The 27,908-nt window shown below is 36.8% G+C and overlaps 1 protein-coding gene across 1 annotated transcript; it reads right to left on the bottom strand.

Annotated features, from left to right (window-relative positions):
* On the bottom strand, nt 1-27,908 carry CCDC6 (coiled-coil domain containing 6; the record flags this gene model as incomplete). The annotated part of the gene is made up of 8 exons (XM_010019064.1): nt 1-1,349; nt 3,695-3,819; nt 7,590-7,690; nt 10,932-11,088; nt 12,810-12,970; nt 14,195-14,298; nt 19,204-19,332; nt 27,759-27,908. Coding segments are annotated over 8 exons (1,119 nt in total), but the record flags the coding sequence as incomplete, so codon positions are not given.

Here is a 27,908-nt window from a genome sequence, read left to right on the forward strand (position 1 = left end):
TTTGTTCCACTGCAAAGTGAAACCAATTTATTTGTGCTAAATGAACGGAAAGAATGTATTCAGAATACATTTCTTTTATACATTGTACCGGCTTAGGCTGCTAAAGAAGCATTCATTAGTGCCATGTTGTGCTACTTTCTTGTACTGTTTCTACCAAGCAATACAACATTTTGGCTGTTACGCCAATATATTCCTATATGCTCGTATCTTATTTTTTAACAGACTTTTGAACATTTAAAATACCTGTTCAAACTTTGCTTCAGGGGAATCACAATTAATGTATTTTAACAAGGAAAAAAATATCATCAGCAGTTCTTCTACAATCACATTGCCTTCTGCAGCAAAAAAAAAAAATAAATCAAAGAGCACACTTTAATTAGCTATCAGTAACCTGTGGGCAGGACCACACTTACCGAAGTTAATTGTGACAGATCACGCAGTATGGGCAGCTTACAGGTTAACGTAAATGTCAAGTGAAATCATCAAATCTTAAGGTTCACAAATTGTACATTCCACAGACTCCAACAAGCCAGTTCCCTCACTGTAAAATTCAGACTGTACCATACATTTGAGGTGCTTGTAACAAGTATGGATGTGTCCTGTGTGCTGAATTAAGCTTATTTACTACACAGTAGAGTATGTGTCTTCGGCACTGATTAGAGTGTCTGACTCACTTTTGCACTAGAAGCTGTTATGAAACGTAGTGCTGATTTTCCATAAGCTTGGTAAACACTGTCATGTTTCAGAATTTATCATAGAGCCCATCATGCCTTTAGTTTTCTGCAAATTGTCATGAAAAAATATAAAAAGGTATCCCTTTAATTTTACAAACCTAAAAGCCAGGAAAATGAAGCTTTGGAGCCAAGCAAAACGACATAATGCCGTATTACCAAACAGAGTAGCAAATGTTCCAGCCAGAGAATGGACATACATGTAGTTCAAGTAAACACTGATGGAAAACTTTGTTAAGTTAGTGTTGTAGACCCACAACACTGGCTGCATTTTATACAAACGTTTACAACACAATTAACAGTGAAGCCTATATAACCTCAGTGCAAATAAGTCAAATCCAAATATGCCAAGTAAGCCTTTGGCTTTTAGTAAACTGCTCCATGTTATGAGTCCACTTCTGACATACAGACTGCTGAGCACATGCACTAAGGCTGAGAGGAGGGATGCACTGAATGTTGAAAAGTAGCTGACTGCGATGCTGCAGATTGGACCGTAGGTTGCACAGGTGGTGGAGGTGGTGGCGGAGGTGGCTGCACTGGGGTCTGCGTGTTTGGAGAAGGAGGAGGAGTGGGACGTTTAAATTTGTCGGGGCTGTTACTTCTTCGTGGTGAAGGCCTCTGCAGAACAAATATTGAAATATGTTTAACACACTCCTGAACAACATTAGGTGCAAGTCCTCTAATCAATTTATTGAGCTCAGTAAATGAAAAAACAAAACAACAAAAAACAACGAACAAAAAAATCTGAGCAATTCTGTGGGAAGAATCCATTTCAAAACGTTGCAAGAATGACAATACAACTGTTACATAAAATAAATGCTACTCTGAAATGAAATAGCAAAAGAAAGGGGGAAGTACTTCTGACATCAAATGGAACACCCATTCCTTCCTGTCAGCTTGCAGGAAATGAACATAAGATATACATGTCCTGAAGATATGTTTACCTATGATGACCAGCCACCTAAAAAGAAATGAGAGATGAAGTAGAGACATCACCTCCCAGTTGTGCTTGCCCAACCAGTAGGTGCTGATGAACTCTTCTATGCTGCTGGCATATGAAGTACAACTATGTGACACCTGAGTGTGGGTGGAAGTGTTTCAAATGCCAGGGAGTCTGCCCAGAATCTCTAGCTTTCTGAAAGACTTTTAGCCTGCACACTGGAGCAAGACCAAAACATAATACAAGCTGTTCTTTGTAGAACAAAAAAGGATTACAACCCTTTGAGCTGCAGGAGTAAAGCAGTTATAGAGAACTCCCCTCAACAGAAACCACAGATTTTCAACAACCTGCACATTTAAACACAAACATTTAAAACCCACTTTATCTTTACAAACCAGTGGCAGGGGGAGGGGAATCTTCTTTAACGTTAGCAATGTAAAAATATAAACTACACTGCACAGCACTAACTTCTGTGCTTTTGAAACCAAAACACTCACTACTTACCTACAGGTAGCATTAATCAAGAACCTTATGGCATGAGAAACCACCCACCCACAATTAGTGATCAACCACAGATTATCAGCTCTGGGGAGAAGCATGATTACAGTGCTATACAAAATGTACTGCAAGTAAAGACAATTTATTCTGTAATGGAGATAAAAAAAATGAAAAGTCAAGAATCAAACTGCAGTTTTGTCAGATAATGTATATAACATCTATTTTTCTGTGCAACTATGCACAACACATTAATGCTCTGTGTGAAAAGCCAAGGGATTCTTGACAACTGACTGATGTCTCTGAAACATTTAAAATCATTTATTGCATTTGCATACATCTAATAATATGAAGAGATACAGTTTCAGTATTGAGACAAAGCCAAGATCTCCTTATCAAAACCTTACCCAAAACAGTTAATATTTTGTCCTGAAGATGATCTTTTTCATAGTGACTCAATGTGACACCAATTCATTTACAGTTTCAAAAGGAGTACTATTTCATAAAGACTGAACAGAACAAATTTTTTAAAAGACCTATTTATAAAATTATGTTCCATGTTTTCCAGAAGCATAAATATCTTCTTGTGACTAACTCACATGACACACAGCAGCGGGCTGAACCCAGACCAGGATTCTACCTTCCTATCCTGTTCTAACCATGATTGCAGAGTTTCCACCAATCTTTGCTCAATGAAATCAACAATTATATTTGCACATTCACCTAAGCAATTTTAGAAGAAGCCATATTTCAGCTTTCTACTAAAAATGCTATTGAAACATGTTTTCACATCTGAGAATGACAAGTATATGTAAAAACTTTGCAGGATATTTACATACTACCACATACCTGTTGAGAAAAATAAAATGGTCTCGATACAACTATGAGGTATTTTGCTAAATAGTTAATATTTAGGCTCTGTTTGCTCACTGAGCTCCACAAATATTTAGAATTAACATGATTAAGCAGAAATGCATCAAACATCACAGGTAAAAAGAAATCATTCCAGTTGAAAGGAGAAATTGCCCTAACAAATGCTTATATTAACTTTCTTCTTTGCCAATGAGAATAGAAAATAAGAGTTAACTGCCTGTTACAGTGACATGATGGTAGCATTGTGTGTCATCCTGAAGAAAACCTGAGCTTGAAGCAACCTCAGATGACTCATCCGTCAGATGGTGGAGACTAGGAGAAAAATGAAAGCAATGTTTTTACTTCCTGGGATAGGCTTAGTAGTTTAGAACATCACTTCTCACACCCTGCCTGCTGAGCCATAAGATGATACCTATTTACTGTCCTTAAGATGATAATACATCCTATTCTTTTGCAGAAAATTAGGTTCTCCAAAAAGAATCAGTTTCTGAGGGGTGAAGAGGAAAATCAGGATTGAAGAAAGCAGCAATAGATATCTTGGAGTAAGGAGACAAAAACAAACATTTACAAAAATGTTTTGTAAAAAAGCTTAAGGACAAGCAATTATAACTTTTAGAAAACAAACTGACAAGTATTTACTATTTTAAATACTTACTGTAATACCATGGGATGGTCCCATATGTTGTACATGGAGGCCTGGGGAATTGTAGTAAGACATTCCAGCTCTAGTCAGTGAAGTTGGTGGTGTGAAACCAACTGTGTGACTTGCATATGACAGACCTAAAAATTGTTAAAACAAGGTAACATCAACATTCTTGTTTATATTACAAACCAAAGTGTGAAGGTTTTTAAAATGTTTTTGTTCTGAATAAATGATAGGTTAAGAAACGGTAACTGCCACCAGATTAGACATCTAACAACATTCATTGAACTGAAAAATGTAATGTAGAATTAATTTCTTCTCCTGTAGTAAACTATGATACGTTACAAAACATACATTACACAACGTTAAACCCAATTTTTCACTTAACATAAACGACAAAAGGCTCCCTTGGTAGCTTGGTTTTAGTCTACAAGCATTTCCATCCAGCCTTCTCCTCAGAGGAAATGGCTCCCTGAACAGATACAGTCTGAAGAAGTAGAGAGGTAGTGTCTGGAGAAGCCATCTAGCACTGGGGTGCTACAAGTTTCCACAGAAAAACTGGATGTAGGTGGCTCCTCCAAGGCATACCAGATCCACACCCAAGCTTCCTCCTGTTTTGCCTCAGTTTTTATAGGCAAGGACCCAAAGATCTTTGGGGCTGTGAAGTTAAAGCATTCTGGGATTAGCTGCTAGCTGGACTAGGCTAGCAACTAACATTCAAAATTACAATTCCTTTTATCTACACTAAGGAAAGCCTAGTATTCACAAGTGCAAATATCTAATTCTTCCACCTGTTTCCTTTCTCTAAGAATGAATTTATAATAATGCAGGTAAACAGAAACAGCAACCACTAAGTGTTCAAAGTTCAGACCTTGAAGTGTACTGAACATTTTGTGAAAAAAAAGCACATTTTCAAAACCTCTAGCTCAGTATTGCTTTCTGATAAAAATATCAGTAAGGTAGAAGACAAGACTTTTCTCAGCTGTTCAGTATTAGACACTAGCAACTGCTTTGGAGAATTACGACCAATAAAAATGTGTAAATGTGTATTAAACTTCTTTTGCAGCACACTGGATTTAGCAGTTTTCACACTTAAAAACTAAATCAATGCAAAACAGTGCCACTGCAGCTACAGTATGCACCAACACCCAGCTTTGTCCTTACCTACATGTATCTGTGTTTCTGCCTACAACTGATGAGACAAGATCTCGGAGGATGGGGGGAAAACCAAGCCTCAGATCACTAATAAAGTCATCTAAGAAAACAAACTTCCCTTGCTTCCTTCAATTCAAAGTGTGATTCTGCTACATCTACAGTGCATATCAGGTGCAAATTACAAGTGACTCCAATATAATCACTGTCCCTTAGAGCAGTTAAACAATGCAGATTAACAAAATTAATCTGCTTTTTGACTACACAATCTAATTGTATGCACAGCACGTTTTATTAATAGGTGTTTTTGCAAATGCAAGGACAGAAACAAGGTAATGTTCAGATAGATGACAATCTGTTGCAAGTCACAGACAAGAGCCCAAAGCAGTAAAAGGCATAAAATACACTTTAAGTCGCCTTTGCAACACCACGATTTTAGACTGCTTTGGGATAAACCAGCTCCAAAAATTTTACAAATGCAAGCCTATATAGCAGTCAAGCAATAACTGAGTACTGCATGTACATCCAAGGTAGCTTATCTCTGCAGTCCAAAATCTCTATCTAGCCTAGCTGAAGAAGCAAAGCATAAACAGTTTATCTACACTAAAGACTAACTGGTAGTTAGAGTAACTAATTGCCAGCTGCCTAGAGTAGAAATACTTCCACAGTCTTCGAAGTTCCATGAACTATGCTAGAAATCTCAGCAGGATCTCAGCTTGAAAGAGTCCTCAAAAGCAGCATCTCAAGCCACGCAAGCACAAAGGACTCTGGGGTTCAGGAGCCAGAATCTGGCCCATTAAACCTGACCAGCTATCCATATGAAATGACAGCATTTCTAACTGGTTTCAAATTATGTTTCTACAAATTCAGGCACTTCAGTTCCCAAAATACATCTGACAAGTCATATGATTACTAGATACAAAAATACAACTGCTGTATTATTCTGTGCTGATACTTTTGACAGTGTCTTACTGTACTACTTCATGTATCAAGTAGTCTCAAACTCTATGTTTTCATCCTTTACTGCATTCATGTATCCCAGGCAGCTGTACGAAATCCCCCATTGATCTCATTAGTTCTCTAAAAAAACTACTGCTTCTATTTTTCTGAAGTCTGAAACTTCCCAACTGTGGATATCAATTTATCAGGTGTGAATAGTAACGTAGCTGCCTGTGCAGAAGTGCTAGCCAGGAACCTTTACTGTACCAACATCACCAAAATTGTGAACTCTGTTAGAAACTATCATTTCAGCTGTGTTATTTTTAACTCTGCTTCAGACTGTGTTTCAGCTTTGCGTTTGACGTTTTCTCCCTTGTCTGTGGGATGTAATTCCCGCTAGAACACAGTTAACAGTTCTATCAACTATTGATGGGAAGTCAAGTCCGCAGGCAACAAGGAATGTGCCTCAGTCCCAGTGTAGGAACAAACCAACAGAGTAATCCTGCACTGACATATCATCATCTAAACTGGGTCCATTTCTAGGTAATCTAGCATGCAAGCCTATAAATGACCAGATAGTATTTCCTACACATCGCTTTAATTATAACCGCTGTGTGGACTGCAGATACAATGTGCAGTTGAATACTGTATTATTATGAAGGCTGCACACGTATAACCATCAGCGCCCACAGCAGTTACTCCAGAACAGTGGTTAGCACCACCACATTTCTGTACGTGCAGTTACAGCAAAAAGAAAATTTATCATTTTCTTTGCAACATACCTTACAGAACATCAAAATAATGCTCATCTCTAACAATGTAACATGGTTTATGGCCATAGCTAGTTTTTACACATGCTTACTCCACATCCAACACCTGGATGAAAACTATTTTGAGTCCTTCTGAAAAACTAAAGTCAATCTTGAAAATTACAGTTTAAATACATTTTATATGTTCTAGCAGACCTGCGCAATAAAACATCTCAATCCCACCTTGCAAAATGTGTCAATACAGAGCACATCTCATTTGCTCTTACTGCAGGACTTTGTCCAACAGGTTCTAAAGGTGAACCTTGGAAAGCAGGACATGTGGAATTCAATTCATTATGTACAAGTGAGTTTGTGATAGCCGTACAACATCCATGGCCAACAACTTCTAATGAATGTCCAAAAGCAATTTTAAGGGATTTTAGATTTCAGTCAGTAAATGTGTTAGTAACAAAAATACATTTCCTTTGAGTTTAAAAAAATAATAATATATTAACTAATTAAAAACTCAGAAAAGGTTAGCTTGCCTTTGTTATACAAAGTACTAGAGACAGGAATTCTTAATTTTATAGTTACTGTTTTACAACAGAAAATGGAAGTAAAAAAAACATTTCTCTACTAAAGGGAAATGGAAATTTACTTTCTTTCCAAACACATTTAAGATTGGACTTCTATAAGAAGTTTTGATTCAGAGCACAATAGCATCCTTACTACTAGTTCATCGCCAAACTCTAGAAATCTGTTTGAACTATGCAACCTGTTGGGCAACTTGGGGAGGGAAGGAAGAGGAAGAAAGAAAGAAGAAAGTAGGAGAGAAAAAGAAAAGAAATAAAACTCCAAGTGACAGCTACTTAACTGACCTTTAATATCTGTTCATAGTGCAAAACAGATGAAAACATGCTGCACTGGAAGACATCTAAGGCAAAACTATTCTTACATTTATGATTATTTTTTTCCCCCAGACCAGTTTTGAAAGGCCTAAATATATTAATAGGGCACATTACTATGTGATGCATACAATAATTTTAGAAACTGGGTTAAATATTTACCAGGTGATATAGGTCTGCTAGAACTTGGTGAGGGTGTATAAGGGATAGGACTGGACACAGTGCGAGGTCTTAATCCTTGTGCAGACATCTCATTAAAATATCTAACAAAAAAAGGTAAAGAATGATTAGATCAAACCTTTTAAAATGTGCCATGATTTAAATGTTTCACTTTTTTTTTTTCAATTCCCATAAAAATCACATTAGATTAATGAAGGACCAGTCACCTGTAGGAAGTCATGACAGGAACTCTCATCATTGTTGAAGGCTCAGATACTAGCTTAAATTCCAATGGAAAAAGCTGGGCTTATCTTAATCATTTGCAGTTAAAATTGTACAAGTTGTGTATGATTACAATAGTACATATTCAGGCCAGAGGTATAAATCATGTCATCCGATCTGACTTAAACTATATTCTTGCACTTTACACATAATTTCTACATTGAACTATTCAATAGCTTGTCTGGCTGGAGAGTATCTTCCAAGAACGGCATTCAGCACTAATCTGAAATCATTAAAAGGGGGACAAAAAAATAATTAAAGTATTGATAATTTGTTCCAACAGCTTATCAGCCTCACACTTAAAAACATAGTCTGTTCCCTACTTTAATACCTCTGGTGTATACGTTTAGCCATTTGCTCATCATGCTCATCTCACCACTGGAAGAGACACATTTTGAATCCTGGACTTTCTCCCACCAAAGACACTTCTAGGTTGCGTTGCAAGACACCTCCCACACTTCACTGTGATAAACTGAACAGACCAGAACCTCAGGCAAGGCATTTTTCCCCACCTGTAATAATTCCAGTGGTATTTATTTGAACTTTACTCACTGAATACAGTGAAACTTCACAGCCATCAAGTGCTTTCCAAAAGAAGATAAAAATCACACCCATTGCTCCTAGTTGCCACTTACAGTTTTTATCTCAGAAGTAATTTTATGTATTTTTTTCCACAGCACTAGACTAGCAGCTTTGACGTTGACTTGCTTATGCAAGACTCTCCACCTAGATTTTTCAGTCACTGTCTAGATTAGAGGCTCCCCTGCTCACTGTCTCCTGCACATATGGTTGCAAATCAGTGCACCTGGATTTATATTATTACATTTAACTGTGTTTTCTCTACTGTACTCAGTAAAGCAGAAGGCAAAATTAGCTATCTAACAGCCCTCTGACTCTTGTCTTCCCTTCTACCACTATCTTCTCAGAAATTCTTAGTAGCTACATTTATTTCCTGATCACAGAAAAAAAACCCACAACACGAAGCAGCATTAAAAATATTCCTATTCAGTGGAACTCACAATGATGACTATTTCAAGGTCTGTGAGCCATTTCATAAACTATTTGAAATGTATTTTGATACTGCATCTTATTTTTCAAACCATGATATTCAGAGTTACTAAGCCACACCACTTAACACAGGCAGTGATACCAAAGTTGGTTGAAATTTGGGTGGATCAGGCAACACAAGAGGCTGTAATAGAGAACAGTGCAAAAATTATCAAACTGGCAAATTAAAGTTTAATAAAATGTAAGTTTTCTGAAGAGCTGCTGGTGGAAAGGTTAGCAAAATTGAACTGAATAAGCCACCTCTGCAACCCAGAATAACTTGTAATGCAGACAGTACATGTATTAAAGCAAGGCAGGGGTCTTTGTCATTTAATCATATTTTATTCTACACAAAGACAATTTTCTGTAAGTCATCCTAGTACCTGGATCAGGTGATATGGAAACAGCATATCCATTTGTATGCTTGCTGTTTTCAGATATTTCCGTACTACTCTAGAGAACAGGATGGAGGATTGAGAAGACAAAGCTATTGCTAGTCAGAAGGAAGAAGTTTGGGGAGAGCTGTGTCTTTTGCATTCAGTGGAACATCTAATCTACCCCCATCTACAAAAAATAAGTATCATCAGCTAACAGAATGCAACTGAAAAAATGGATATCTGAATCATCACCACCATAATTTTTAGAAATACAATGTAAAATTTACATTTTAAAATAATTACTACACATAGTTGCACGGTTATTTTGTCTACACAGCTATCCTAAGACTAACCACTCTAATACCTGCTTTATCCTTCCCTTTGCTCTGTATTATTTACACTGTGAATGCCTGTTTTGGAGTGACTCTGTCATGCTTTTCTAGGACCAAGAAAACCAACACAACAATGGAACTTCTTAGAAGTACAGAATAGTTAATCAATTTTTTCTGCATTTTTTTTAATTACCACTACCTACAACTAATAGACAAAAAAACCCAACCAAACAAAAAAAGGATACCCTGCATTTTTTGATTAATAATGGTAATTCACATAGATTTAGATTTTGACTGTATTTATATCACAATGTAAATACTGGAAGAAAAGATTAGGCTAATAAAAGTAGATTCAAACACAAGAATCCTGTGTTTCTATCAATTTATATAGCATCCACTACATCTTAATACCAGATGCTACTGCAATATGTGTCAGTTGCCTAGTATTTCATTAAAATGAAAACACTACCTTGAACTTTCAGTGTGCTCCTTGAAACAAAGTATCTGGTACAAACATTGTTTCTGGTAGATTATGGCTTATATCAAATATATTGATGACTCAAGAAGAAACAGCTCAGTGTCAGAAGAATATGCAGCACGGGTAACTCTTAAACTTTCTTTTTAAGAGACCACTATAAATCCAAAATAATGCAAAACAGTACAGCAAAAAAAAATTGAGCATTTAATAAGAAATATGAATGCTTTATTCAAAGTGTACTTAAAAACCTCTTTCAAGTTACAACACTCTCCTGTGACTACAATGTGAGAAAACACTAAAAGACATCACCAAGAAAAACTCAAGACTATCTGTAAGGTCAGCGCAAGCAATGCAGCTTGCAGTAGAGGAAATAAATAAATTTAAAAAAACCCCAAAACATCAAGGACATTATGGTTTGGAAATTAAAACCCTTCTGCAAAGGACTAGTTAGCCCTAAGTAAGGATTGTTTGGCTAGCTCACAGAATTCCTTCCACTTACCAAGTCAGGGGCAAAACAAAGGTATTACAGTTGGATTATCCCGAATCTCAACTACACAGCTATGTTTATTTCAATATGAATTATCAAAATCCTAAGCAATCCTCAGATACACATATTTTCTTTCTCATTATTAGAACTAATGCAATTTCTATACAAGTGTGATACAATTCTACTGAAAAAAATCCTGAGCCATGCTGAAATCCGGTGTGTAGATGAAATCCACATACAGGTTATTTCTATACATACTTATTCTATAATATTCAAAAAGAAGAACAAGTATTGATTAAGAAGCTGAACACCAACATATCTGGATCACTAGAAAATACAAACCTTTCATCGTCCATTTCTAAGCTGGATTCACTTTCTGATAGTTGCCTGCAGAGTGCTTCCCTACGTTCCATTTCCCTCTGTAATTTTCTTTGAAGCCTCAAGTTTTCTTCTCTCATATGCCGCTCCTCTTCTAAATATTGTGCCATCTTCTCTGAATCTGAAATTCCAAATTTTGTTAAAATTTGACTGAAATTCAATTTCACAGCGAGGCAAATACATTGTGCTTAATTTTACTCCAGTACTTCAAGAATGAGGGTGTAAAAATGCTCAGGATGTATCACTCAAAATTCTAATCTCTAAATCAGTAGTTCAACGCTCAATTCCAAACAGTAGCTACTAAAATAAATTAGTGGTTGACACCAATTTTGGAAATAAAAGGTAAAAAGCAAAAAAAGTTTTAAGTATTCAACTAAATGAATTTGAAAAAAGAAAAAAAAAAACAGGAAAAAAGTCATGAAGAAAATAATAAAACCAAAATCACAAAGAAGGAAGACAATGATTTATGCTCCATTAAAATAATGTGATCCCATGTTTATAAAGATTTTACTGCAACACATTGAAGAAATTATTTTAAATATATATTTCCATTTCAAAGGAGGAAGCAGAAAACAAGTTCTGAAACCCAAACCACTCAAATTTGCATTTAATTGCTACCATATATGAACTGTATGATCAGCAAATATCACTTAAACAGTTTTCAATCAGAAGAATATTTGTTTTAGAATATTGTTCCCAAACTACCAACAATACATGATTTCTCTCTCTTCTGTGGAAATATCACTTCTAAATATAACAGCATCACTTATTTAAAACTATTCCTTACCAAAAGAGTTCCTAGACTAAAAGCGTTTCAGGAAGATAAAATGTAATACCAATATCAGAATTTAGTAAGCAGATTTTATTAAGTACTTATGAGTAATACTAGAGGTTCTCTAATGAACATAAAATTGCAAACACCAAACTGAAAACGTATTTCAAGTTTCACCTGCTTGCAGGCTAGCACATCCACCATTTCTACCAGTATTGCTATTCATATTGAAGCTTGGTTTAATCTGTTCACAAAGAGAAAGTACTTTTAAACCTAGATATTACTTTCAATGAGAATTTGAATTTAAATGCTTCTAAATTTTTACTCTAAAACACAGAAATTCAAAGAGAAATCACTTAACAAAGAATACTTTAAATGAAATTAACTATGCTAGATTTGTACAAAGAGCACTTTGAACCTAAGGCCTTGCTCTCCTCCTGAAGTTCAGTCAGTAAAGGCTGCAGTGCAGAATTGGCAAGTACGAAGACTAGCAGCCCTTATCTTCTTTTAACTGACACAAATTATTAATACCACAAACTTCTGCACAAGGCCTCTGCAAAATCCCATCATCTGTCTTTAAGGAAGGTCACTGCCTCTGGCAAGCTATTTCTCTTAACAGCAGTAGAAATATTCCAGTTAGCCTGTCAAGACCAGCACACTACAGGGGAAAAACACTGCTCATTCCCCACAAACTCTTCTTTTGTGGTTAGGTGTCTACTTACTTATTAATTGAAATATAATGCCATTGACTCAGAACTAGGCACTAGATGATAAGAACTGATGAAACCTGGATAGAAATTTTAGAAAAAAGATAAAAACATTTCTTCTGGCCCAAGATATTAAAGAAAATATTGTTGACTCTTCCAGACACCTTTTTAGTAAAGCTAAAACCCCCCAAACTGCATATAAATACATCAAGAAGCAATAATAGTGGAATTATGAAAATATTTTAATCCCAATCTGCCCTATTTTTTCCCATTTCTACCTTAAATTCAAACTCATTAAAGTACATATAAAAAAATCTTACATTACACAAACCTAAAAAGATTTAAACCAAGTTGTTTACTCACGCTGTAACTGCGCAGCCCTCAGTTGTTTCTTCAACCTCTCCACTTCATTCTTTAAAAATCTGATATGTCTCATCATATTTTCTGGAGAATCTATCTCCATTGATATGTCCCTGGGTGATGGTGGAGCAGATACTGGCTGGTCTAATTTCTCCTGCAAAATTCTGTATGAAAAATAGTTCAAACTTCACCTTCAGTTCTACTGAAAAGAAACCCTCTTAAATCCCCCAGAAAGCCACTGTGCAAGGATTCTGACAGGTATATAAGAGTAATTTTAACTACTGGCTTTGAGGAGAGAATTTTGGGAGGATTTATAAAGTTTTCTTTTTTAACTCAAAAATAAAAAAAAGGTAAAATTTGTTGTCTACGCACAGACGGATTTTCTGAAATACTCAGACATGACACTTCCAAATATTTCTGCATACAGTTCAGGAAAAACAAATTCTGGACTATATATGGTTATCTCAGTTCTATACTCAAACACTACTTAAATAATTTCTAATCAAATTAATTTAATCTCTTACGAATTTTTAGATTTATGTTCTTAGAAGAACACATATCAAAGATCAGTAAAGTATGTCTAGGGCGAAACACAGGCTTTTCTGTGTTTCACCACCACCAAAAAAGGAATCATCACTATTTTCTGAAGCATAGTTAGACAGTCTCTTTTATTTTTTTTTTTTTTTTTTTTTTAAACCTCCAAACTCAAAGGAATCCTATATAGTCAAGGTTTCAAATATCTAAAAGCTGAAATAACTGATTGTAAATTCAGGAGTAGCGAAATTCTCTTGTAATGAAATAAGTACATAGTAGATATTCAATGTTCTAAATGATTACTTTTGGAGTTAACACACGAAGAATTTTTCAGCCTGAAAGCACGAAACTGTTCTTCACTAGAAACATGCTGATTGGCCATGATGATGATGACTCTGCCCTGAAGAGCATGTGCTCACTATGCAAGCACAACATGGCCTAGTACTCACTTGAACAATACAAAATGGTATTAAAGCATGGTCTGACTCCTCCATAGCTCCTTGTAAGAAGGCACGCATTTTGAGGTAAATTAAACCAGAAATGGTTTGGCTTAAAAAAGGCTTTAAATCTAAGATGTACAAAAATCCTGCCAAAGGCCCATCCTACTATGGATTTACCACTGTTGAATATCACATGTAGCTCTTCAGAGCACATTCCACAGTAAAATAGAACTGCAAAACCTGCAGTTCACTCAGGCTCAGGTATTTTCTGAGGGCCCAGTCAAGATTCAGACCGTCACGCTAACGAAACTGTCCTTACACATGTAGAAGAAAATAAGGTATGGATCATCTCCTCTCCTCCTAAAAACAGGAGTTCTTATGGCATTTAAGAAAGCACACTGCAACAAGACAAACCGTTTTTCTGCTTCAAGCTTATCCATCCTTTTCCAGAGACGATTCACTAGTGCTTCTTGTTCTTGTTCCAAAGTATTTTCAAGGTCGATCTTCTCACGTCTTAACTGGAGATGAAAAACAATCAATTTTTTGCAAGGAACTGCTATTAGTAAAGATCATTGTTATAACACCATTTTACATGATGCTCTAAGACAGCAAGGAGAAGGCAGAGACAAAAATCAGGCTGGCCACAGAGCCAGTGAAAAAAAAACAAACCAACCCAACACACTGGTCACAGAGCAAGTGAAAAATCAAGAGATTCAGGAGTTGCACAGTTGTCATCTTCGCAACAGAAATCTTTCTCACAGAACTTGTTGCCTCTGGCCAGCATGGGGGAGCTTGAAATCTGGACACACTGATGACATGACAAGCCTATTCAAACACATCTATTCCACATGTCCCCAGACTTTAAAATGAATTTACTATCCACTACACCAACATTTATTCTTTTGAAAAACTTCAACTTCTTCCACATCCTTTTAGTGGAAGAATCACAGTTCAGTAAGCCACAAATTGAAGAGAAGCCATGTTTACCTTGTATTAGGCAAAGTGACATAACAAAAAAAGTAAAGAAAAAAAATTCAAACTGCCTTAAGTGTTACTGTAGCAGCCCTTTCTAGCAGAAACAAATGTATTTCTATCTAGGCAAAGGCTTTATAAAAGTAAATGCTTAACTTGAGATTATTCTCATTCATTTACTGTGTGTACAAACATTCCTGATTCTACTGTAAATTAATAAAAGCAGATATACTGTAGAACTACACATGAAGAAATCTATTATTAATATTTAGGACAGAGACAGTGGAAATATTAATAAGAATACACTAGAATACTGTAAGAAGCACAGATGATTTTATTCAGCAACACTGGCAGCTGAACTCTAGAAGTTAGCAAGACTGAAACATGTGGGAATAGATGAACACCTTTACAGGTTGAAAACAGCATGGAGGCATTTTTCCCAGTAAAGCCTTAATTAACACCACTTTCCTGAAGGGCAAATAATGCTACATTACAAAATGGAAAGACTGAAAACAGACTAAGCAATTTCCTCGCACATTTACTGCATCACTGGGTGAGGTGCTATTACAGCACCGAAATCTATAAGGGCTCTGTCCTAATCACTGATTTAGTAATGAGATACCCAAACAAAATTTAAACTTATGCACTCCATGTAGCAGTGTAAGTTAATTGATATACAACTTTCATCTTTCAAGCTCAGAGGAATTACCGTAAGTAAAAATAGATATATGCTCATAAGTAACAGGGAACATAATTAGAAAAAGAAACATTGTTTAGCAAATCTTTCCATGTCTGAGTTTCCAGTCGTATATTAGCAGTTGAGGGAACTTACAATTCAATAAAAGAGATGTCAGAAGTGACGTGCTTCAGCCTCACGCTAGGGATCAGAATTTGGATCATGACCTACACTTTGGTCCCCATACCAGAAGGAACTGGAGTGGTATGAAGGCAAAGGGCTCAGCTCTGGGAGATAAAGGGCACTTTGCCTTAGGGCACTGCTCATGAGCCAATTTGGCCAACACCTGGGGCTGACAGCATTCAAAGGAAAGAGAGTACATAAAACATCTGGGAATCTGCACACAGTGCTTCTACATCACCAACATGTAGATCTTCACTACATTGCTTAGCTACCTATACAAACACGTGATGAAAAAGGTTTGACTGTGGATCACTACTTTTGCAGCAATGGTTTTTGCATCACTTCAGAGCAGCACAGTTTAGACTCACCTGCTCTGACACAGTCTTTTTACAACTATGCTATTGATCTAGCACCGAACAAATGCACAAAAACATGCTGGTGAAAATAAAAATACTTTGTTTAATGGTAGGAAGAAGAGCAAAAAGGAATTTGAAAACAGAGTGATTTATAACCTTGAAACATTTGAAAAATCTACAATTACATTTAGCATTATAACAGCCATCACCAAGGCAGTGGAGTCTATTAATTAGAAATCTGCACGTAGGTGATCATCCACAATGGCAAAGCCAAATTGTCAGCAGCAATACACAGATGAGCCTTGTGTAGTGCCCTGAAGGCTGACAGACATGCTCTGATGAAAACACCAAGTGAACTGGGTTGTGAAACAGAGATCAAAAATTTCACATTTCCAGCAGTATGAAAACACACTGGAAACACGTATATGCCTTCCCTGATCTTGAGCGTTGTCCCAACTCCTCCCAGTGCCAGGACATTAAAGCTTTGAGGATGAACACCTTGTACTGAACCTACAGGAAAAGCAACTGCAGCATCCTGACCAGAGCTATGAAATGAAAGAACAGGTATACTTTGTACTAGATACTTTCAGGTGTACTTTGGAAATGTAGTCTAACACTAATCAATGAACTTGTTAGTAACATGATATAGTATGATGGGATTATATCTCAAAATCAAACCAGCTCTGTAAATACTAGCATCATTCTACATGAGTTCAAAGTTACATTCCAATAAACCATCTTTTTATTTTTACCATCAGAACAAGTAAACAAGGAAGTATTTGTTGCCTTTTTTTTTTTAACCTTTGTCTTCCCTTCAGAGGAAGGGAAAAATCCTATTTAACCTTCCTCACCACCCAATCATGTTCCTTGTCCTCTCTCTTTTTCACACATATACTTACTTTACTTCAAATGCAGCTAAAATATCCATCGTCTGTGTATTCCTAGATTACTCTTTTTCAGTCTTCTTACCAACTTACCAACTTACCAACAAGCACAACTGTTCCCTCCTGAAATGGAGATCTTCCAAATCAGTGAAAGTTAAATAGGATCTCTGCCTAAGCCCACTATCCCAAATTTCATTTCTCTGCTGCTCATCTGCCCCTCCCCCTTTGTAGCTATAATTCTTTGCTGCTCTCCAAGATTATCTCTCCAGGAGATTTTACATTTCATGTTCTCCTTTCAAAGAAGCAGACACAGAAGATGATGATGGGCAATTTAGTTATTATTTCTCATCTCCTAACTGCATAAATTCTAGTTTCTCACTGCAATGTATGAAATAGAAAAGCAATTAAAAAGTAACAGCAAGACTACACAAACTTGGCCTCTGTAGGACAAAACTGACAGCTACTCATTTTCTATCAAACTACTGAATATCATTGCTCATTTTAACCGAGACATTCAATTAATTAAAATAGTTGTGTCATAAATTTCCTCACCATTAGCCTTCAGAGAAGAAAGTTCTGCCACTTCAAGCTGACTTAAGAAAATTAAGTCAGATCACATTTGACCCCTAAGATAATGTGAGTTAGTAATGACACTCTATGCAACCATCACAGCTACAAACTGGCTACCTACTCATCACCTGTGGCATGAGCAGCTCTGATGAGAAAAAGCAAACAGGAAGGACACAAAGCACAGATGATTTCTGTTCCATATTTTAAAAATAGTTTAGTGAACATATGTTATAACTATCTGCCCACTGATTACAGTAATAGACCTAGTAATGCTGCCCTTGATTATGTTCAAAGCATTGTTGAAATACTCCTTCCAAGCCTTTTTTAAACGTATGTCCAAAAGGTTACGTTGAAGGATCGTGGAAATCTATCTTACTTAATTCCTTATGTGTACAATTAAGGCAACATTGCTTTGCTCACAGCATTTGGGTGTTTCTTGCTAGGTATGGCACATGCCCCAAAGGCTGTTGCTTCAGCTGGTTAATGAGCTGTTGTGGTTTAGGTCCAGACAGTAACTCAGAACAATAAGCTTTTTTTAATTTATGTAAGAGAAGAAATCATGCTCAAGAACAGAGTAATCTGAGATATACTATACCTTACTGTAAGAGAAAGCAACGGTATATACTACATTCCATATAAATGCACATGGAATTTCTAAGTAAGACTGACAGACAAATTTAACATTTTCATAAACAAAGTTAAGTTTTCAAGGTCAGATACTTGAAAGGCCTTTGAATACCCCTGCTTTTTGAACAATCTATCATTGATATTCAAATGTAGCAACAAGTTTCAAATTTTATGATTTCCCCAAGTCTGTCTACCCAGAACAATGATACAAAAATAACTACCATTAAGATTTTAGCTCTCGCTCATGCCAACATTCCAAAGAATAAACAAGCTTAATATGTAAGCTTAACTTTGCATTTTGATTAAGTAGTCGCCACCACCACCTTGTGGCTAAGAGAGTTATTTCAATTTCATGTTAATTTCCATACTAGTTAAAGATTTGCTGGCAACTACATCATCTTACCGTTCTGGTTTTTTAATTTGTTCTGTAGATCTCTACATACAGAATGTTAGCATAAGAGTCAAGAAAACCCATTTTAACATAAAGATAATAATTAATTAATTTATCCACAATGTCAACAGAAATACAAGGGTCATACAAAACTGGTAGTAATTCAAATTACCAGCAACATGAAAGTTCCACATCTGATGAGAACAGCAAAAAAAATTAAAATAAATAAATAAATAAATAAACAGAAATACTGTACGAGATTTATACCACCCAAATTACTGAACCTCCACAAGCCAAAAAAAAAAAAAAAAAAAAAATGAAGTTCTTTAACAAGCCTGTATATTTCATCAGCTTACTTTCAGTTAAAAGGACTCCTACTAATGCCACTGAGATGTTTTGATGCACATGCCTAAAATTAACCATAAAGAGCAGTTCCAATGTCTAAACTTGCAGCAGAAACATGACCAAAAACAGTGGTATTTTCATAATTTTCACAACTGTCTTGGGAGAAAACGAGTTGGATATAGTCAATTCTCAAAACTTTTTAAGTATACTCACAGCTGACATCCCACAGTTCAAGTCCTATGCGATCCAAGTGGCCACAAAAAGGTGTCCTAGATCACAACTAGACCACATGCATTTTATCTACTGTTAAGCTTAACCTCCTTAGAAGTGACAGTCTTTCCCATTAGCAGTGTGAGAGTGGAAGCTGATGAATGGCAACAAGAAGCATGACTTTTATAATTCGGAAGATAAGGAGTTACCTGCTCCAGGGTGAGCTGCTTTGAAATTGTATCATTTTCCAGTTTTTTGATCTTCTTCATCAGTTTGTTCACTTGAAATTCCTGTTCCTGCTCTAAATGCTGCTCCAATTCAGCTTTCTCATGCTGCAGCTAAAAAATTGGGAGACATGGAACTATTTTAAACACATAAAAGTATGAAACATTACACAACTTTTATATATTTACACATTTATTCTTACTGCACATTAAATTCTCTACTGATAATTCCTCTTAAAAGACTTCAAAATGCACAACCTACCCAACACCCCTTCGAAAACTAGTATTTTAAACTGTGTTCTATTTTCAATGCAGATGGAAGTGAACTACATTTCCAAATATTTAATAGAGTCAAATGAAAATGGATACATTATATATAGCATACACAATATTGAAATTTCAAAAGTAAAAAATCTATCATATCATTCATGGAAGCATTAATTTTAACCTACATGCATCATCTCAAGAGCCCCCAAAAGCACAAAATGCAGGTCTTAGCACTTCCTTCTCCCAGGCAGCTGAAAGCTTAAAATGATAGAATCAACTAGGCTGGAAAAGACCGTTAAGATCTTCAAGTCCAACATTTACTCCAGCACTGCCAAATCCACCACTAAACCATGTCACTAGAGGCCTCATCTACACATTTTTTTGAACACTTCCAGGGGTGGTGATTCTACCATGTACAGCAGACAGCACACGGATTACCACCTAGCTCAAGGTATTTGCTGCACTTTCCTTAATCTTCATTTTCCTTCATTAAAAAAGCTAGATTTTTTTTTTAAATTATTGCCTAGCTAAAAATTGAGACCAAAGCCAGTTGTTGTAATCAGCTTATATTTAATTAGCAAATTAAGCTGTGCGAAAAGGCACATAGCCAGAATCTCTCACTCAGCCTAAAGCCAGATGCTGCTGACAGAAAGCATGGTTGGGAACTGCCAGCATTTGCAGGCAGTCCAGTAAGTCAGGCAAATCGTACAGTCCTGCGAAGACATCTCAAACCAACTTAACAACAAATACAGTTTCTTGCTCTTGTGTGCTTCATGCAAATGCAACTACCATATTACTTAAAAAAAACTGAGCTGCAAGAGCACAATCTTGCTTGTCAAATCATTCCTTTTAAAAATTGCCAGAATTTCCATCACACAGGAAGCGATGAGGCTGATCTGCAGCTGCTGTGTAGGATCTACTAAACCTTGCCTCAGGAGTGTGAGCATACTTGCAGCCAAAAGACCATTCCAGCTGATCAGAAAGCTGCTAAGTGAAGCAAGGAGAAATCTAAGGAAACCCACAAACATTTTCCCCTTGAGTGATAAAAAGGGTTATAACATGAAAGCCCTCTTGGACATTCTAATGAACCCACTTTACTGTGCTACTCCCCTTCACCCTAGTATTTGGTTGATGAGAAACTCGACATGAGCAGGCAGCGGGCTCTTGCAGCCCCGAAAGCCAACTGTATCCTGGGCTGTATCAAAAGAAGCATGACCAGCAGGTCAAAGGAGGTGATCCTGCCCCTCTACTCTGCTCTCCTGAGACCTCACTTGGAGTATTGTGTCCAGTTCTGGTGTCCTCAGCATAAAAAGGACATGGAGCTGCTGGAGCAAGTCCAGAGGAGGGCCACAAGGATGATAAGAGGGCTGGAGCACCTCCTGTACGAAGACAGGCTGAGAAAGTTGGGGCTGTTCAGCCTGGAGAAGAGAAGGCTGCATGGAGACCTCATAGCAGCCTTCCAGTATCTGAAGGGGGCCTAAAAGGGTGCTGGGGAGGGACTCTTCATTAGGGACTCTAGTGGTAGGACAAGGGGTAATGGCTTCAAACTTGAACAGGGGAAGTTTAGATTAGATATAAGGAAGAAGTTCTTTACAGTGAGGGTTGTGAGGCACTGGAATAGGTTGCCCAAGGAAGTTGTGAATGCTCCAACCCTGGCGGTGTTCAAGGTCAGATTGGACAGAGCCTTGGGTGATGTGAGGTGTCCCTGCCCATGGCAGGGAGGTTGGAACTAGATGATCTTAAGGGCCTTTCCAACCCTAACTATTCTATAATTCTATGATTCAGAATGGAAGAAAAATACTAATAGCACATCCCAAAATACATATTAATGGTGTCTGTCACTCATAATTGAGTAAAATATTTTTTCTCTCTTATTTGCTTCAATCATAAAAACAAACCAAAACACAAGAAACCCAGTTAGTGCTGAAACCCTAACACTGAAAACCAGAATTGCTAACAACGAGGAAACATCCAGTGGTAAAATGCTGGTGGACAGTGTTTATTCTATGCTTCTGTAGTTTTACTTAGTGAGTATTTTGAAACTGTTTTTAATTATATGCCACTATAGCAACAACTGTTTACGGATACACTTACCGCTGCCAGCTAAAGACAAGGAAAAAGTGTGTTAGAATGTGTCACCTTGATGACAATGTCTTACAGACCTTGAATTGCCCATGAAAACTGCAGGAGAGATACTGCAGCTGCATAAGATCATAGATGGGTTAGGTGCAAGAGAGACAGCTAATACTTTAAAGTGAGAATGGGGCTATCAATCAAATACACAGCAGCACAAGGAATGCATGTGTTACTTCTGCTAAGTCCCAAAGAACTACATTAATGTCCTTCTGTCTCCACAGAAATAAGTTTCCTGATACAATGTAGGACCACATTTACCTTACTTCCTTACTGTACTGGCTTATTCTGGGACAGCAAAAAGATGTTTCATGAAATAACGGAAGTAACAGATGAAGTACCCCTTAAAAACACAACCCTCATTTATCCCCCAGACTATGACCTTGTACATTGTACTGAACATCCTATTTTTAGTACTCCAGCCCTCAAATGTTGTCCAATTCCTCCTTTGCTGCATCCTGAAAGTCCTATTTATTAATAAATTTGTATCAGCAGTTTGCCTCCTATTTATGTCCAGATGTTCATCAAATAAATGACAGAGGAGCTGACTCTCTTTATTCTGCACAATCACATTTGCATCCTTGAGCTGACGCATCATATTTTGGATATCAGGAAGGGTAATAGCTTATGTTTACACACTTAAAATTTTTGCAAGAATTGTCGAGAATCAGACTTGCATGAGAAACAGCTTTGTATAGCCTCCCAATTACTTAATCTGCCTGACTACACATTATGTTATTATCTTGGTATGTCGAAACATTTTGCTTTAAAGGACAGAGACTTCAACCAATTTGCACTTCCAAAAATGTAAGGGTATTGAAAAATATCTGTATTTGATTTTGAAAAGGAATGATGCAGAATTTAAGGAATAATTGTCTCTAAGTTCAAACAATATTAAAATTTAATTACCCCTTTGAGCAGCCTTGTTTCACAAAAGATAACATTTTCAAGATATACTACTTCAAATTTCAAAACAGTATCTCAACAAGTCCTTGTCCACAGCTGCAAGAACAGAGCCTGCACCAAAGCACTTCTAATGACACTCTGCAAAATATTATTACCATTCTGTAATGACTAGGGATAGAGGACTCTCAAAATATTGTTCCAAACTTGTCAGAGACTTCATCAGGTAGGCAAAAATATCATGAGAGAAAGCAGATGGGAAAATATAGTGAATGGATATAAGGCCTGTAAGAACTTTTTATGGAATGTATATGATAAATCTTCTGTCTACTCCAAAAGCCTCCGCTGAGATGCATGTGCTCCTTCCTCTCTGCATCATTCAGCCTAGCAAGTTAAAAAATTATGCTAAACAAAGGAAATTTAATTAGTAAAAGCATAAATTTATTGTAGAGGCAGTACAAGGTAATGCCACACAGTTATAAACAGGTATTACCAAGTAATGCAATGGCACCAGAAAGCCTGGCAGAAGGAAGGTAGTATTATCCCAGTGAAAACATCTTCTTCTATGTGCTACTGTGTATGTTTAGAATCAAACCAGCACACAGGAAAATGTTTCAAAATTAATTTTACAATACTGAAAACCTGATGTAACTGTGTTTTATAATAGCAATGCACATCATGGTGAACTGGAAAATTCTTGTTATGCTGTTAATGAGAAGTGTGGCAGCTCATGGTCTGGCAGACGGCTTTCACATTTAAAACATTTTAACATCCTGGGAGGTCATTCCAGATGCCACTCAATGCGATGCACAAACCCCTACAATTGTGACAAAGGTTTGACAAAGTAAGAAACACACAGGCACTATGAAAAAGGTCCCTCTGCTAGGTGGCTTTCAACTGAATAATATGGCAGTAATTTTGACACAGCCACAGACTAGTAAGTATTTGAAAAATTAAGAGAATATAAATCATATGCAGTTTACCAGAAGTATATCCCTCCCTCTGTTCCAAAAGGCAAAGCCTCAGACAAAACAAATTCATATGCATTTTTTTCCCCTCAGTCATAAAAAAAAAGCAGGAAGTCATGATGCACGATATCTGACAGCATGAATTTTGCAAGTCTAGTTTCAGGTCAGACCAATGTTGCCTGGCAAACACAGAGATTAAGAGTTTAACTCCAAATAGCAAAGAACACTTCCACTGGGGATACTGTATTTCTGGTTTTGTCATCATCCAATGTCTGCATCCATTTTAGCTAGAATTCTCTCCAGAGCCAAGATACCAAAAATGGAAGTGGGCATTTATCAATTTGTTATTAGTCTTATAACTGCTTCATCAGACTTACATCCTCTAATAAAGACAGAATTGCTACATTCTAGTAGCTGAAGTATTGGCACACTCAAATCTCAGGAAAAAATAAATAAATTGTAATTATTTTAACTTTCTATGTCTGAAAAACATTAGTCAGGAATTTAGCACTACACCTGTGTAAGTGGAAGAGTATTCCAAACTAGGAAAGATATCATAATAAATACCCAGTCGACCATGTGATGTGTGCTAATAATGAGATTATTTGTAGCATCAGAAGTTTCTCTTCTTAGACTTTTTATTTGGCAGTCAACATGGATATAATTTCCAGAATTCGTAATTGAAAAAAAATCAAAATTTCCAAACAGATAAGCTTTCTGAAAACAAAAATCCATGTCAATATTATTTTCAGATCTATGCTACTTCAGAAAATTGTCTGAAACTCATCAATATTCTAATATCAACTTGTTAAATCCATGATCACTATAGAGATAGAAAATTATTTTTGTGGAAACATACTCTAATATTCAAATGTTTCCTAATTCTACAGGTAAGCTCTTCAGGGGAAAGGACCATTTCACTTGTATAATTTGAAAGCTGATAAGCATGTTGCTAGTGTTTAGAAGAATATATTTATACACATTTTTTGAACTTCACAGCAAGTTTATCACATCAAAGACATAATCAAGCCGTGAAATGAGATCTACATTCAGCATACACACAAACAGAATATTAGTTTTAATATTAAACTGTTTGCTTTAGAACAAACAAACAAGTCCTCCACCTGTACTGCAAGTCTAGAGCAAGGTTTGGAAAGTCATCCGGATGTACGGATTACAAAACCTGTTGAGCCAGCAGATTCCTTTGACACAGCTTAAATAATGCTTTGCACTAGAGCTTTGATATATCCCTTGTCATCCTTTCCTCTGTGCACTGCAGGTAACAGGTGAACCTGTAAGCAAGACAGTCCATGCTACTCACCCTCATATGTACAACCACTACCAGCATCAACAGGATTTTGACACCTGTTCTTTTCTTCAAGTAAGCTGTGGCAATATTTAGATAGAGGTCAAGCTCCAAATTTACTTCCAAAAACTGCTACCTAATGATGCTAAGAAAAACTCCACAGTTTTAGGACTAACAATTAGGAACACAGGTGCATTTAAGAATTGTCACCTTTTAAAACCTTCTGGTTGACATGACCACATTTATCAAACGCTAAATGAGACGTAAGTGGAAGGCCACGTGAAACGAAGTATAAGGCAGTAGGCTGAGATACTGTTTAATAACAGCAGGCAGTGGTCAGAATTCTACCTCCATATTATTATAGTTACAGCTATGTAGTTACTTTCAGCAGAAACTTGTAGCTTGCCTACTGAAAGCTGGATAATATTTACAGGACAACGTTGAATCCATAACTGAGGATCTTTTCCAGCTGACGTACAGGGGCGAGTAACTTCATCAGTTTTATGCCTGCATTCTGTTTCAGATTTATGTGCTTCTCCAACTATTTCTCTCACTAGCGAGAATTAAGTTACACCCTTTAAGAGTCTCCAACAGACAAACAGCAAAAAGCCCTTGCATTCATACATTATAACAAGGCAGCCCCTCGGCCATTTTGAGAACAGTAGATTGTTACTTTTTTTCCTTCGTTTGGGCCAATAATCAAAGGATACTTTCTCAAAGTCCATAGCAGAAAAGAATAAAAATTAATTGTACTTTTAGGATGGCAAGAACTTATATTTATTCTTTGTAATGTATGAACCTATTTTGCATAATATTAGCAATTTAAGAACTATTAAAGATACAGCTTTAAAGCAATCTCAATCAAATTCTAGGAAAAAGGCTAAGCATATTTTGAGCAATTACTAGATATAGCAATTTAACTGCTGCAGAACTTGTCCAGAACAAATTTGTGTGCAAGGTCATTACGAGAGTTCAAAACTCTATGGCCAAACCAAGTGTAATTCATGCTTTTACTTTAAAAAAGTAAGCTTTACCTTGCTCTACACAATGTATAGAACAGTCCCAGGTAACTGGTTCTGTAACCAATTTCCGCTTTCCCTCTCAATTAACTTCGCCTTTCAATTAAACAATGCCTTCTTAGCTTTAGTCTTCAATGCCAAGGCCAGCCCTCAGGAATCCCTGACCCGGGAGACCAGGGAGAATGGAAGTCTTTCCCTGGGCTGAGGAAGATTGAGTCAGAGAACATTTAGACAAACTTGACATTCACAAGTCCATGGGCCCTGGTGGATGCATCAGTGCTGAGGGAACTGACAGACATCATTGCTAGGCTACCCCTGATAATCTGTGAAAGGTCATGGCAGTCAGGAGAGGCACCCGAGGACTGGAAGAAGGCAAATGTCACCCCAGTTTTCAAACAGGCCAAGGAGGATGACCCTTGTGAACTACAGGCCAGTCAAGCCTCACCTCAACTCTGTGAGCCAGACTCTTCTTGGTGGTGCCAGGCAATGGGACAAGAGGCAATAGGCACAAGCTAAAATACAGGAAGTTCCACCTGAACATGGGGAAGAGCTTCTTCACTGTGAGGGTGACTGAGCATTCAAACAGGTTGCCCATAGAGGTTGTGGAATCTCCTTCCCTGGAGATACTCGAGATCCATCAGGATGCAAACCTGAGTAATGTGCTCTAGGTGACCCTGCTTGAGCACAGAGGTTGGCCTAGATGACCACCAGTGGTCCCTTCTAACTTCGACCATTCTGTGAACATCACTTAACACATAATTTCCCCCTTTACTGGAAGAGACTTTTGTGGGAAACTTTTTCTACAGCGATATTTACATCTTATTTCAATTAGAAAAGAACACTCATTGCCCCTATTTTACTACCATCTGCTTCTCTGCTTTTCATAAAAATGCATGACTTTGAAATCAAATGTATGTCTTATTCAGAAACATTCTTGTCAGTCCTCAATAATAGGAGGAGAAACAGTAATACTAGATAAGGATATTTTACCTTCATACTTAACTTACTATGTGATAATAAGCATCAGATAGACAAAGTCACATAAGTACCAGTTTTCAGTAACAAAAGCATTAGATAGGATTCGCTCTAATGTGGTTTACAAACAGTGTATTTCCTAACTGCAGGGCTAAACATGCCTCAAGACTCCAGCTGCAGAACATAACAAATGCTTACAACATACAAATTAGGTTCTTTCAAATTGACTAGTTTTTCATGACAAAGCTTGTAAGTAATGGCATGAAAAAAATGCCACAGTACATCACACCAACAATTTACCTTAGTACCCTATCTCCTAAGGGAGAGGCCAAAAGCAGTTATTTAGGCAACTCTATCACAACAGGGCAAGCATGTACAACACTTCCAACAAACACTTACCCACGTTCAAAACGTTAGCAACTTTGCTAATGAAAAGAAGTTTCTCTGCCACAAATTGTCCCAGGATCTTCAACTTTTTACTTTTAGCACGCAACTGCTGTGTTTTAATTCAAGAGAAGCAACTGTTTTGTTAAAAGTATGGATAAACTTACAGATAAAGTCTCCTTCAAGCATCACTGCACATTCTTGTACATAAAGTTCAGTATTTCAGGACTCCTGTTAAATATCAAATATTCCAGCAAAAAAAGTGTCTGTTTCAATAACATTTTAAATTAACCAGTAACTCTCTTCTGTAAGACAGTGAACACTTACTTTAAGCTACATCCACTTCTTTGCATCTCTGCACCAACTTTCAGTTTCTCAACACCATGAGTTTGCTCTTTAAACTTTAAAGCAACATATTAAAAAATGCTTACTCACTACACTTGTATGTTGCTTTTATTAAGCATCAGCTTTATGACAGCTACAGCCTGACCATATCACTCTGACTGCAGTCACACTAACAAAAGAGTTCAGTCACCAGTTGGTCCTGAGTTTCCTGCAAGAAACATCAGGAAAGGCACCACTTACCTGCATCAGTTTTCTTGAGAGCTCATTAGTGAGAAATTCCTCTTCCTTTTCATAGTTTACTGCAAGTGTTTCTTTTTCTTTCTGCAGAGCTTGAATCTTCTTAAATAGAGTGTTACTGATGAATTCCTCTTCTTGCTCTGCCCTTGCTTG

The sequence above is a fragment of the Nestor notabilis genome, unplaced genomic scaffold, assembly GCF_000696875.1.
Source record: "Nestor notabilis isolate BGI_N333 unplaced genomic scaffold, ASM69687v1 scaffold14457, whole genome shotgun sequence".
Lineage (NCBI taxonomy): Eukaryota > Metazoa > Chordata > Aves > Psittaciformes > Psittacidae > Nestor > Nestor notabilis.